At 39.2% G+C, this 14,825-nt stretch overlaps 1 protein-coding gene across 1 annotated transcript; it reads right to left on the bottom strand.

Annotated features, from left to right (window-relative positions):
- Positions 1-1,749: 1,749 nt before the first annotated feature.
- On the bottom strand, positions 1,750-13,921 carry DBT (dihydrolipoamide branched chain transacylase E2; the record flags this gene model as incomplete). The annotated part of the gene is made up of 11 exons (XM_084266504.1): positions 1,750-2,382; positions 3,258-3,329; positions 3,490-3,681; positions 4,771-4,848; positions 5,802-5,968; positions 6,558-6,801; positions 7,528-7,655; positions 8,022-8,203; positions 9,119-9,194; positions 9,367-9,490; positions 13,871-13,921. 11 exons carry the CDS (start codon positions 13,919-13,921, stop codon positions 2,215-2,217), a joined length of 1,482 nt encoding a protein of 493 aa, XP_084122630.1. The 3' UTR covers positions 1,750-2,214.
- Between the last annotated feature and the right edge of the window lie 904 nt (positions 13,922-14,825).

Below are 14,825 nucleotides of genomic sequence, written 5' to 3'. Positions count from 1 at the left end.
GAAGCCATAGGTAATTCAAACCAATTCTTGCACTGCAGTATAAAATGTGAAGTTTTTTTTTTAAAATCATTTATTTGTTTATAACAGACCCCCCCACACCTCTCCAGTCCATGACCAGTATCAACTACCTGAACATCGATTTAAAATATAAAAAGGCAGTAACTGTTTTAGCTTTTAACCATGTAAGCCTTTTTAGTTGTTTTTTGATTTTTTTAATGCAAAAGCAAAAATGATCCAACAGGTTCTTTGGCATAGTTATTTCTTCTTTCAGTTTTAGTATAGATTCAACCCCCATGTTGCTTTTTAACCAGTATTTTTCTTCATCTACAGAAGTCTTAACTAAAACCTAACTACTTCATTTCCTTCTTCTTAAAAGAGAATTAGCTTCCCTTTTATTGGAGTTTTGAGGACCAATTTCAGGCTGCTTGTGAGCTTATGTGTCCCAAATATTTCAAAATCTGTTTATAACTTTCTATCATACGTTTGTATTTCCTCAATTTTACCACATGGTCATTACATTCTTAAAAAGTATACTACTCAGACTAAGCCCTTACCACGATATACTTGCAGGAAAGTAGCCATTAGGCTGCATTCTTTTAATAGCCTTCAATACAGCAGGTTCTTTAAAGTACGAAGAAATAGAGGTTTGAGTCACCTGTACAGGACTGCCTGCATGAAATTCACAAATAAAAACGATATTACAACAGTTCTTTGGGGCTTTACTTTTTTTTTATTAGGAATAAATAAATCTGGTAAAAATGAAATAGGTGATAAACATGATATATTAGTCAAACTTTTCAAGAAATGACCTATATAAAAAAGACCCTAATACCCCAATAGAAATATAAATAGCACCTTACATTTATGCTCCCATTCTCTCTCCTCTACATTACCAGCTTTCCTCTTGCTCAGTTTCAGCATCAAGGACAGCAGAGATCCTAACTCTGGTAGCTTGTGTCTTGCATCTTCACAGCTAAATGTGACAACTTTAGTCGACAATTTTAGAGAACGCTCCTGTAGAAGCAGTTTTTTATATCTAAAGAAAGGAGAAAATGTTGATTTTGTGCCTTACAAATCAATTTTTAAGGCCACGTATCTGTCTTTGCTTATGCCTGTTTGCAACTTATGTTTCTAGAAGGTATTTATATTCTATCATTTTCTTCATATCTTCATATTCTGTCAAGTAACTGGGACAATCCTCACCATCTGTTTATCTTACCACATAACTGTTGTCTTGTCTGAAGGCATTAACTTGAACGTGTTTGTTATGTGTCCTGAGTTTAGAGAGTCCTTTTGTCCCACAGAATTCTTTAACGTTAATTCCTTGTTGTATTTGATTAATCTGTCGAATTCTTGTCTCTGAACATCAATAATACAAGATGATGTAAGCTTTTAGAATACATTCTGCTTACTGTCAGGCTTACCTAATTACAGAGTAACAAATGGGATGCTCCTTTTTCGGTTGTTTAAACAGACATATGCTTTCTGTAAGAAACAAAAGTAACTGGCACGTACTTAAGGACTGCAACTACTCCCAGCCTATAAAAACACAGGATATTCTATAGACTACTAAGGCCTTGGTAGTTGTCAATAAATGTTATCAGTAAGCATTTTATAAATGAAGAGGCTATATTTATTCATTTGACAAAGAGTATTGTGCAAGTAATTGCCAGGAGAAAGTGGAGTAGCAAAAGACTTGAGAAGTTTACTCAGTTCAACAACAAAAAGCTCTCTGGACATCTTACAGCAGAAGCATAGAAGGCATTTTATTTGTATATGATTTGTGCGTCACTTCTTTTGGGAATAGGGGTATTATTTGTTAAAATAAATTTGTGTGTGCAGCAAGGAAGAATTACGAGTATTTCCCTTCAAAACAGGTTAAACAGGTTAATCAGGTTATAAATACTGCAGATGTAGATTAGTGTCATTCAATCACTCCAGCCTCACAACCATATGTATTATAAAAGGCAAAATAAAGACATTTCATCACCATATGACCTATTAAGTTTGACAGTCTGCTGTAGAAGTAATTACAGCACTAATTAAAAGAAGTAACAACTAATTGATAGGCTGATAGTAGCTGTTGAGAACTTTCAACTACATAAAATTATTATTTAACGTGAGTAGCAAAGGGCACGTGCTAGCAGAGCCAGCTGTTATAATTATTCAGTCTAATCCACAAGGTTGAAAGGCATGTCCTAGCCATGGTTTCCTTTATTTCAGGTCTAGCAGCATCGAAGCAGGGTTCTCCAAGTAAGATTTCCACAAGTTAGAAAAGCGGGCCATTGTAGCTCCATCAATGATGCGGTGATCAGCTGACCAACTCACATTCATTATTTGTGCTTTAAATACTTCCCCTTTTCCATTAAACCGAGGAAGAACCTAAAAATCAGAGAAGGGGGCAGGGGAGTGGGGGAATTCATTAACAAATTCATTAACAAATCTTTTTTTTTGTTAATTTGTAAATCTAAATTTAAACTATTTGCTAAATTAGACAGAGAGCAGTCGTGCCATTAACATAAAAAAAAAAGGCCTTCCCATTATTGTTTGTGCTGTGGATTAGAATACATTGCAAACCTACAGAATAAAGAGACATATCCTGTTCCTACCACTTGGGAAATACTGAAGTAGTGACAACCTTTCTTAACTCAAAAGTTCCTTCCTGAACAGTTTACTGCACAGTTGTGCTCAAAGTGATAGTTTCCTTAGAAAATTCCCTCAACAAAAGGTTCATAGGAAGAACATAGAAAAAATATTTAATTAATACTAATTTCATTTTGAGCACTGATTTCAAGTGCCTATATTAAAGAATTAGAGCCTCAAATTCAGAAAAGCCCATATAAAGTTCCATATGGATTCAGCTATCTGGCTCAGGAAATTAAATTCATTATCAAAACAGTGGTTTAGTTTCAGGTTTTCTCCTGATAGATATCTTGATGCCATGTTGCAAAACTTGTAAAAATGTATTTACATTTTTTCCTAATAATTAGAAGGGTAAACATAGATGGGAGTGAAACCAACAGGATTCTAATAAACAAATCTTAACCTATGGCATAAGAGATTGGTATTTAAACATTTAGTGCCTCTGCACAGTCAACTAAAAACATCACAAAACTTTTCAATCACAAGCTATACAGTTTCTGTAACATAAAGAGGAAACATTTATATAAGAAACAAAGAGGCACTCCACATTTCTTTTCATGACAGGTCACAATAGTCAGATAAACACTCACATCCCTGAGATAAAATTAATTTACCTGTATCTTTCCAAGTGCTCCAATAGCTACTTCAGGAGGTAGTATCACTGGTTTGGCATAAGTGCCACCAATCTAGAAAAGAAAAAGCTAAGGATTAGTTAACAAATAATTAACTTTTTTTTAAAGCAGATTGCCTCCTGCTTTAATTGCTACAATTGCATATTAAAACTCGTTAAGGTATTAATTTCAGAAGTGGTTTTCAGATCTAAGTTCTCATTTTTCCTCTACTTACTGTGCCAATATTTGAAAGAGTGAATGTTCCCCCAGTGAGGTCATTTGTTCCCAACTGGCCCGCAGAGCCCAAGGACTGCAGGCGATTTAATTCAGAAGCGATCTCAAACACACTACAGACTTGAACATTTTTCACATTTGGGACAATTAAACCTTGTTCTGTGTCCATAGCAACTCCAATGTTGTGTGAGGCCTGCAACAAGTATCATTAACCAAACATCAACACAAGCAGTCTACATGGAATGTATTTTACACAAAAAAGCACTTGAATAATGTCAGTCTTATATATGCTTTTAACCTGTCTGTAGCATTTAATTCCTGTATATAACTGAGGGGAGAAGGGGATGTATATTTCTTTTTTCAATATATGCTTTCCACATCAGCAAAGTACTAATTGATTTTGGCAATTTCACATCCAGGAAGCACAAAATCCTGGAATCAATTTCACACTGAAAATATTTGACTTTAGGATGATTTTATGGGCAACAAAACATGACTGCCAGATTTTAAAGAAGGCACAAAGATTGAAAAGCAAAACCCAAAACAAAACATGGAAAAAGAGGAAACTGAGTTGCCTTTCATTTGCTAGAAGGAATATGCAGGGATTCATCTGAGAAGTATTGATAGAACAGTGCAAAATGAATTTGCAGCATAGGGAGCATGTACACACCACTTAAGAAAACAGACACTTACTGCCCAGAATTATCAATCCAGCACCTTGTGTGAAAACTAAATAGCTTTTATCAAAACCAAGTTTAAAATATGACTTCAATAGATAGGGGTTAAGCATTGCAAACCACTGTGCCAATACTAAAAAAAATGGTAACACCTAAACTTGTAGGAATTCTAACCTTCAAAACAAGAACCTAAGGACAGGGATATAGAGACTTTTTTTAAAAAAAAGAAACCAAACCAACACACCCTCACACTTCTGAGACTGGAAATATTTCTAATTATATATTTTTATAATAAATTATAAATATATAGATTTTAAATGTTCTCACTTCAAATGCTTGGCTCATCTTCTGCTGAAGATTAGGACATCACTATATTAATATGAATTTGTGAGGCAAGCTGGAGTAACAGTGACTGTGGTGAAACAAGCTACTGAAATAAGATCAATAAACAAATCAAATCCAATCTTAGAATCTGGACATGCAAATTATTTTCTAGCACACCACCATTATTCTGGTTCTTACAATTAGCTTGGACATTCTGAAAAGCTGTTGTTAGGTGTTGGTTTAAGTTTTCTACTCACAACGTGTATCAATAGCTTACAAACCTTGTATGTGACATTTTGACAGTTTTCATCCAAAGAAGCATTAAGAATGGGATACTGCAATAATCCCAGAGAGGCTGCCTGTCAAATATAAAAGAAAAGCAGATAGATTTTTATATTTTATAACCACAGAGCTTCATGGAAAGGAAGTAATGGTGGGAAACAATTTAAATTAGTAACAATATTGATCCTCAATGCAATTAAATGCGGCTTAAACACTCCTAAACCTTTCTGTCATTATTAGGACAGTAAGAGATGATGACAATTTACAAAAAACAAACATACATCAGACATACATATAACTGAAATTCAATCTGCATTTGTTAATTCAGTTCCACAACCCAAATCAAACATCCCAAGACGTAAATGATGAGATTCAGCAGCAATGTCCACTCCACTTAGATGGCAATTATTTCAAGGAAGTAATTTTCATTCCCCCTAAAGGAAGTTAGCAGAATGAGTGCTTACTTAGCACTCTGATTGAAACGGTATCACCAGAAGTTTCACACTAAGCTATGCATCCAATACATAGCTTAGGCAGCCTCCATTGATGCCAACAGTTGGAAATAGAACCATGGCACTGTATGAGTACAAGTGCCTAGTCTTCTGAACAACAGAAGAGACATACTCATTCACCTAAGGGATTCACTACCAATAAAAGTATAACAACAAAATAATGATGCACTTCACATTAAGTTCTTCTCTAATAGAGCTCATTACAAACACCACCAGTTTCCAAAATTTCATTTGTATAATTCAAACAGCTATTGGTACTTACCCCCATAACGAGTAATGTTTTATCTGCTCTATCTGCCCCCTTTCATATTTTTCATTTCCATAATATTATATAACTGTTTTACTAAAATTCCAATGGTAAATTGCTAAGTGGTTCAATAACCAAGAAAATTTGAGCCTGTTCTTGTGACCTGTAATTACTCAGATGATAAAAGTGCTCCAAACTTACAGCAATCATTGATACAATTTTGGCAAAGTCAGCATAAGTGCTCCATACAGTGCTTTGCTGCATGTCTCACCTTTATGAAGAAAGGCATAAAGGAAAGCTTAACTCCACGAATTTGTGCTAGAGGTTTTAGCTCTTCTCGCAGCTGAACAAGCTGAGTCAAATCAATCTCATCACAATAACCAAAGTGGGGTATCTTCAGGGCTGCACTCATAGTCTTTACCATGGCCTTGTGAAAACCTGGAAAATATTCGCTGACTTCTTAAACCAACAAAATAGCTTCTGGGAAGTTTCAATTACTTGTTTCCATTGAACAAGTAACACAAAAAATCAAAATAAACCCCAACCATAACAAAAAAAGGAAAGGGTAAAGTGCACTTCAGGACTGATGGGTTTTGAGCAGATGCAACTCAATTTTTATGACTGTAAAATTTCAGACTATATTACTATATATCTTCCTATGTATACATGTGTTTGAAATCATAAAACAGTAATCTGTACTACTCTTTCCAGCCTCTACAAATAAACATGCCTAGAAGGCAAGCTAAACCCTTTTATCTTCCTCTTTTAATGTGTTTTCTCTTACCTTAGTGCCTCTTGTTGCATTCTTCTTCAAAATGAGCAAGTGCAATTTGCAGCCCAACTTCACCCAACCAACACATGAACAATTATTTCACAAAATAATAATCTCATGCAACACCTCCTGACAGAGCATGTATTCCTCTTGTTCACTTGTATGACAATAACTTCAGACTTCCATGAAAAGGAATTGACTGTCCCCTGAGTAACACCTCCTGACAGTCTGCGCTGAACACAGTTCCAGACTTACCTGTTATGGGTTCAGTTTTATCTTTTCCTGAAAACACAATGGGTCTAGAAACAGGTACAGGAACTTTTCGTGCTTTGTCCTTGGGAGCAGCTGGTGCAGTCTCTGATTTTGGCAAAGGTGGGATAATTTCAGGCTTTGGTGATGGAGGTAAAATAGCTCCTGTTTGTTTGGCCAAGTAATTTAGTATGTCTTCTTTTAGGATTCTGTTATCTTTCCCTGTTCCAACCACCTCACTCAATTTAATCTGAAAAGTACATAACAACCTATGACACTTTTGTTTTACAGCAATATAAACATATCCTATATTGTGAGCTACAGTCAAAAATTACCCCAATTACTGATCTAACATACCTACAGGATTTTGGGGTTTTTTTTAACTTTGTTAGGTATCATCCAGAAGTCACACTAGGTGTCTAATCACAAACTTTAAGGAGGCACTACAAATACTACTTACCTCTCACAGGACAATAGTGAAATATTAATTTGAGGAAAGTTATTTGTCACTTAATTTTCTCTACATATTGGGGTTTTTTTTCCTCCTAGAAATGCACCACATGCTTTCCAAAGCAATGGAATATTCATTGATTCATAGGGAAAAAAGAATTAGAAAAGCACTTAAAAGACCACCTAATGCATCCTCTGCTGTAATACAAATCTAAAAAACAGACCAAGGTAGCAAAAGCTGATATTCCATTTTTCCCTTCAATTCCTCTGTCACAGGAATCTATTCTGATACTTTATTATTTTAATTTAAAAAGGCTTTCTTAACATCCAGCCTAAAGCACCCTAGCTACATTTTAATCCCAGTAATTCTTTTCCTGTCCACCATAATAACCAGAAAACAAACTCCTCTCCATCTTTACAACGGGTTATACACATCTGAAATGGATTTGAAAACAAGCAACGTTTCACTGCACTTCCCTCTAGATCAGTGGTCTCCTGGTCAGTCAAACTGAATCAGCAAACTTACATTGTTCTCCATGGCCAGACGACGAACTGCAGGGGTTGCTAATGTTTTGTGACCTTTTATCTCTTGGTGAGTGTGCTCTTCATGAGACATAGGAGGTGTTTCAACAACATCTTCTTCTGGGGCAACACCTGCAAACAAAAAGGAAAAAAAAAAACCTTTACTACATTTGTTATAAGGATTTGTTAAATACCAACCTCAACCATTCTGTGATTCTGTGACAGATGAAGTTTTTTAGCATCTACTGTGAGCTACTGTGGATGGGAATACAGCATGCTAAGGGTTGCTGTTTAAGCTAAATTTTCAACAGGAAGCATCTGGGTTTTGAAATTTTAAATCCTAGCAAAACATCACAGCTTTTTCTACTTGATTTTCTTGACCTGGTAAGGGGAAAAGTAATTCCATTATAAGATTTTCATCAGGTAAACTCCTGTAAATGGTGGGTTTATGACAACAAACATAAAATATGTAAGAGGGGAAAAAAAGGCTTACAATACCTTTTGAAGCATCAATTTCAATGTCCACTAATGGTTTTCCAACATAAGCAATTTCATCTAAACTGTAATGGAGTTTTCTAATGATGCCATCATAACGACTAGTAATAGTAACGGAAGCTTTATCACTTTGTACTTCACAGATGCTATCAAACTGTGACACACTATCACCTTCTTTAATGTACCTAAAAGAAAAGACACAGGCTGATCTAAAGCATACTAAGTGTAAAAATGGATGCTGTGTATGCCTTTGATGAGTTCAGTTATGTACATCCCCACAGCATGAAAATGCATTCCAGATAACACATTCTACGTCACGGATACATTCACTATACACCTCCTGTCTGAATCCAGAACTGCTTCTTGTGTGAAATAACACAGTTATTTAGAATGTCATCACACATAGGGATTACTATTACTTTAGCAAGGCAGAGTTTTCTTGACAGATTATAAACCATCTAATAAGACGACCATCTTAGTCTGAATCTAAGAAAGTTTTTAGCTTCAAATTGCCAGGATCAATATACAATCAGTTCCAGAAAACTGGGAGTAGGAAACAGTGTCTTCTATGCAGAGAGGTAATTTCACCCGTTTGTACAAAGAACAAGGCATTTCAACACTCGCTTACTTCACTGCACACTCTGATTTTGCTTAATCCATTCATCACTGGCTTTTTATAAACAAATGTTAAAATCTTTTACTGAAGTCAATAGAGAAGGGGTATAGATTAAAATTACATGGATACTCCAGACTAGCTATTTGTTTCTAAAGTTCTAAGTAGCTATAATAAAAGACAGACCTCCTGCACTCTATAGACATCAATAACTGAAGGAAAACCTATATACCTGAAGGAAAACCTATATACAGGTGCACTTACAGCATCCCATTTCCTTCCCCCTCTTCCACTCCCAAATAAACAAGATTGTATAATAAACAAATTGTAAAGCTCAGTGTATCTATTAGGTTTTAAAATGTGGAAAATTAAACTTGAAAAATTTCACTAGTGATCCAGAAAACATATTCTCAGATAAAGAACTAATAACACAGCTGTTAAACTACTCGCTGATTTCTTAATATATTTCTAAGAAAGTAGAGCTTACCATTCTTTTACAGTCACCTCTGTAATCCCTTCTCCAATATCAGAAAGCTTAAACTGGACAATTTGGCCACATGAAACTTAAAATAGACAATAAGGAAATACAACATGTTTAATATTAAATATAACACATCAGACAGAAACATCTGAATGCATCAAAAACAGTCTATATACCAGTCATATACAAACTGCTAACATAAGACTCATAAAATAGCAAAATACAATAAATTATTTGATTATGAAAAAGATTACCAGCAGATGTTCTGAATAATCGCTGTTGATGACTAAACTTGAGGGCAGATTTGTCAAACACGCACACATACTTTGATTTTATAAAGCGAATGCTGCTGCACGATCTAACACGGTGAATGCAAACCTGGGGGAGAAAAGTCTCAAGTGTTAATATAATGGGCTGAGGAATGTAGAGCTCATTTAATATTCCTGATGCAACAGTAATGATAAAATAGTTTAATTCTAGTTTATATAAAAGAAGTTCTTACGGAAACACGATTACATCACATACATACTGAACGTAGAATAACCATTAAATTAGCATAAGCTTTGCCAGGTCTTTAACTTCTTTCACTAACACAACACATGGGGAGATCAAAGCCACAATAACATATCCCATTAACAAAAATCATGACAAGATCTGATTCATACTGGCTATTTTTTCTTTAAGCAATTAGTTTAATCAGGACACGCACACAAAAAGCATACGTAATAACCACTACATTGGCCACCTGAAATATTCTTATCCAGAATAGATGCTGGGAGGGTTCCCTAGACTGCAGGACAAATCTACATTTTTTTTCATGTCAGTTCTTATTCCAATCAAAGGTTGATCAGAAGTACTAATTGGAAAGGAAATTCACACCATAGGGCACCAGACAGTTGTCCTTTTTGTTTCTGTTAATATATAGGAGGCGATCATCTTAAGAGTAAGCATCATTCCATATCAACTTCAATGACATTTTTTAGGAACTGGGTGTGAGATGGTTTTGTTTCATTGTTACAATTATATTTATCCAGAAATCAACTCAAAGGGTCAATGGAATTTTCTGAAAGGCTCTTCAGACAAAGCCTTATGCTTTAAAGCACCATGTAATTAGTCATGATTTTGGTCAAAAGCAAAGCCAGTAGCACTTCCATTGACATAAACAGGCATTTTATCACTAATCTCCACAGAAGTTAGTTTCAGACCCTTTCTTATTTAGTAAGATTTCTTAAATCTATTGTAATTCTGGTGTTATGTTGCCTTAGAGTGCTACAGAATTACTAAAAGTAACAATTTATCTGTAGATGCTATCTCTAATTAATTTAGAGATATGAAAAAAGTCAGGTGCTACAATGTACCTCAAGTAGCTCAAAACTGTAAAATTTAAAAATAATCTTCTTAGAGGAGCCAGAAAACAGCACACCTGCATGGGAAAGTTAATTTTAACTTCTTTTTTTCAAAATCCTTTCAGTATTTACAGAGCATATGATACTTTCTGATTGCCCCCCCCCCCGCCCCCAAACTCTTCAGTTATTTGATTTTATATTACTCTTTAAGGAAGTAGATCATTCAGAAAATTGTACAATTCTGAACTGGCAATGTACACAATTTCTGTATTATTTAACCTAGCACTGCAAGTTATATTTAATATCACCTTTATTTTAGGAACAAATATTTATACAATACAATCTCCCATAAAGGACACAGCAAAGTTATACTGAGTTACTTTTAGGCTGACCTCTACTGAGCATGTATCTACTGATCTAGAATAAGTATTTTTCTAATTCCTATGATGAGTAAATAGCACATCCTTTCCCATTTTCCCTACTAAAAGATGAGGTAAAATGGTAATTTTTGACTATGACAAATCTTATTTTATGAACACATTTTGAATTCTCATTCAATTACAAAAATGGCACATAATGTACATCCTCACAATCCTATTTGCTTTTTAATTATCTTTATTTTCCCACTTGAGTCCATGATTACATTTTTTGGTCAAAGATCTTTCTGTCCCAGACTTAAAATAAACTCTTTTCCCTTTATATGACCCTACATGGAAAACATTCGATATTTACCTGTGAAGATGATCACAAGGAGCACATCAAATCTCTTAACTAATTCTAATAGTGAAGTTTCATAATGCTTTCCGTGTGTTTTTGACATTTAGTAACCAATGAAAGTAGTGAATTAGTCATGTCACTGCCAAAAAACCCAGACTGGTTTTGTTACAGAAGAGTTTCGATGCTGTTCCAAAGTGTATTTGTACAAATAATTTGAAACTACTGCATTTTTTTTTAATGGAATCTTTTTGGTTTGCAGTTTTTCACATTCTCTGCTAAAAAGTTGGTGTGCTTGGATGTTAAAGCAATACTACAGCACCAAACCTCTCAATTGAACAGTGTTCCTGTCTAACAAGGGGAAAGATCAAAATCCATAAAATAAAGAGCCTGTGCTTATTAATTTCAGTATTTAATCACCATGATACTATTTCTTGTGTAATGCCAAAGAAGAAAATAACAAAAGCATATAAAAGATCATTATCTTTAGTATCCATAGCGTATCCATCCACTTATCTTGCTGTCTGGAAAGATATAGTAACATAAAAACAAGCAGCACAGTAGTAGCAGTTATGTTTATGTCACCACTATCAACACTATATGACAACTTAAAGGCAATAATGCCACAGTAAGATAACACTGTGCAAGTCTGAATTCAAAGTGCAGAGTTACTGAAGGGAGAAGAAACCGAGGACCCACTCCAGATTCTCACTGATACTGAGAACAGTCAGCCACTGACACCAGGTTGACTAACTCTTGTGATGTAAACCAAGGCAACAAGGAGGCTGCTTGCTGTTTGGGGGAAAATGGCCTTGCCCTTGTTGTTTCCTTAAGCAGCAGCACATGGTGCTTTTCTAAATCACTGATCCCAACACTCTGCTGCTGGTCTCAGAACAAAATGTTTTTATGCAGCCTGCAGTCAACACATTACGTGGTGAAGTAAATGTTCGGTTCGACTTCAAAATTCAGGGTGAATTTGGTAGTCAAACTGAGCAGTTTCTGCTCAAGTACAATGACTTCAGGTTAAAGGATACACCTCTGCAGAACTCTCTTGACTTGTTGTCACATTGAATCACTCTAATGAACACTGACTTTCACTGGATGTGTTTTGTATTCTGTATCTCCAAGCCTACAGTTGCTTATATGCAAAACCTACGTTCTTGGTACTACGTTTCAGTCAGACGTTACTCCTTATCTAAATAGCTGGCACCATGTCCTAGTGTCCAGGTAGCTGTTATTTCCCCACCACTTCAAAGACTCCCAGGCCCCCTTCTCCTGCACAACTTACAGCCTCCACAATCACCGTTACTTTGTCCTTCTTTGCCTCACTAGCCAAAGTGTTGAATATATTAAAATAAAGCCCTTTAACATTATAATAACAATATTAGTCTTGGCTCTTATCACTGTTTCACAGTAGTTGGTCATAAGAATAATTAGTATCTAGCAAAATTGAAGACATGCTTGCAGAAAACACACTACAAATAGCCAGTTCTACAGTTCAGCATGCATAGATAAGATGAACATTTTCATCTTATCTGATTCTTCCTCTGGATTTAAGAGTAGATGGCTTAGAAAGAAAACTAAACAGAAGCTGCTATGTTCAATATTCTTAATTAGTATAATTATTTATATGTGATCTAAAACTTGATGAATACACAAGTATAACTGAAAAAAATTCTTTACCACGTTTTCAAAAAATAATATAAATTATTAAAGAGAAAATATAATAGTAGTAAAACAGAACTGATCCTTAATTTTGTTTTCACCTGGATTATTTTACAACAAGACGTTTTCTTTTTGACATTCCAGAAAACAGCAGTGACAACTGGAAACCAACACTCTTCACCACAGGAGGAAGACCGTATATATACACGTGTATGTATAAAACACAGAGTGCAGAAGCAAGCATGAAGTAAGTCTTCATGACAGACACACGCTTATGAGATTATAAACATCCTAAAAGGCAACCAAGTAGATTCACTTCTTTAAGTGCGGTGTCTCAACTACTTAATTGACAAACAACAAGGGTCCTGGGACTGAAAGGAATGGTTGCCCTGCTGTGTAACTGCACCGCCTCCGTGCAGCTGCCGTGTGAGGGGCTGATGCACGGGCGAGGCGCGGGGAAGGCGGTGTGAGGCACAGGCAGTGTGAGGCACAGGCAGTGCAATGGATCAGGTGACTAAGAAATAACAGAAGAGAAGGGTGTCAGTGGCTTAATACCGCAGGCACGCGTTTCTTGCATAGGAAACACGGGCAGCGGGGAACACGTTCAGGGGGCAGCAGCGCGGGGCGGAGGAGGTCTGCTCGGGGCTCCCTGGGGAGAGGCCACTCCAGCCCCCAGGGAGCGGCGGGCGGGCTCCGCCGGCAGCGCGGGCCGGGGCACCGGCGGCTGGCCGCCTGCGGAGGCACGCGGTGACGGTCACCTGCGCCGCGGGGCAGGCTGCGGGGCGGGCTGCGGGGGGGGCTGCGGGGAGGGCTGCGGGGGGGCTGCCCGGGCACTGCCCGCCCGCAGGCACGGGGGAGGCGGCAGTCCCGCGAGCGCGGTTCTGAGGGTCTGCCGCGCGGCTCCCGCGCGCTCCCGACTGGCAGCGACGGGGCGTCAGGATGCTGCCGCCGAGGCCGAGATGCCGCGCGCTGCCCACCCCCTCACCAACCAACCGGGAGCGCCGCCACCCGCAGGGCCCCCTGCTCCCCTTACCAGGCGCCCCGCGGCTCGGCAGCTGCTCCTCAGAGCGGTCACAGCCGCCATCTTACTCGGGGAAGAGGCAGCCCACACGCCCCGCACACCTCCCACCGACCAGCCAACCGGAGGGCGGCCACGCCAGCCGCAGCCAACCAGGCGGCGGGCGGCCACCCCGGGCGCGGGCCAGGGCGGGCGGCGGCCGAGGGGCCGGGAGCGCGGGGCGGCCAGCTGATCCCGGCCGCTGCTCGGGGAGCGCAGGCGGCGCCTCGGCGCCGTCACACGCCCACGGGAAGTAACGGGAGGGCGTCACCTGCCCCGAGCGCCTTAGGAGGGTTTCTCGTAGCAAAGCCGCTGGCGACGGTGGTGGAAGGGGCCGGAGCGGCGCGAAGGTCCCGGCTTTCGCCCAGTAAAGTCCCGAGTGTGGCAGCCAGACCGACACGCCTACGCCTCCCAGTGCTTCTCTTAGCGCTCCCGCTGCAAGAGAAAACTACTCGCTTGACAATGTGATGGCAGGAGACCGGCCGCTTCCCTGCGGCGGCACAGGGCGCCGCGCAGCACAGCGGTGCCCGCAGGGCTGCGTCCCAGTTACCGCTTGGCCGCGGCCTGCCAGGTACCTACAGCGGCCCTTGGCTGTAGCCTCGGGCCAGAGGCAAGGCACGGCTGTCTCCGGAATGCCTCAGCCGTGCCCTGTGCCGGAACGCGTTCGTTAACGCGGCTGGGAGTTCCCGCCCGCAATGAGCGGCCGACCGGGCACTAGGACCCGGTGGCGGCTCCTCACGCAGCGGAGTCGGGCGGGGAGGTGGCTCCGCTCTGCGCCTGCTCCAGCGGCCCAGCCCAAGCACCCCAGCGCATCTTAGGCGCGCTGCAGTTGTCGAGTGTTCGCGGTCGTGGGGGGCTGCTTCGCCGGGGGCTCGCCGTCTGCAGGGCCCCGCCGGGATCGCATCGGCTCGGCAGGGCTCTGTGTGGGAAG

Source organism: Gallinula chloropus (assembly GCF_964237585.1).
Source record: "Gallinula chloropus genome assembly, chromosome: 6".
In the NCBI taxonomy this organism is placed as follows: domain Eukaryota; kingdom Metazoa; phylum Chordata; class Aves; order Gruiformes; family Rallidae; genus Gallinula; species Gallinula chloropus.
This window is presented reverse-complemented; position numbering and strand designations above follow the sequence as displayed.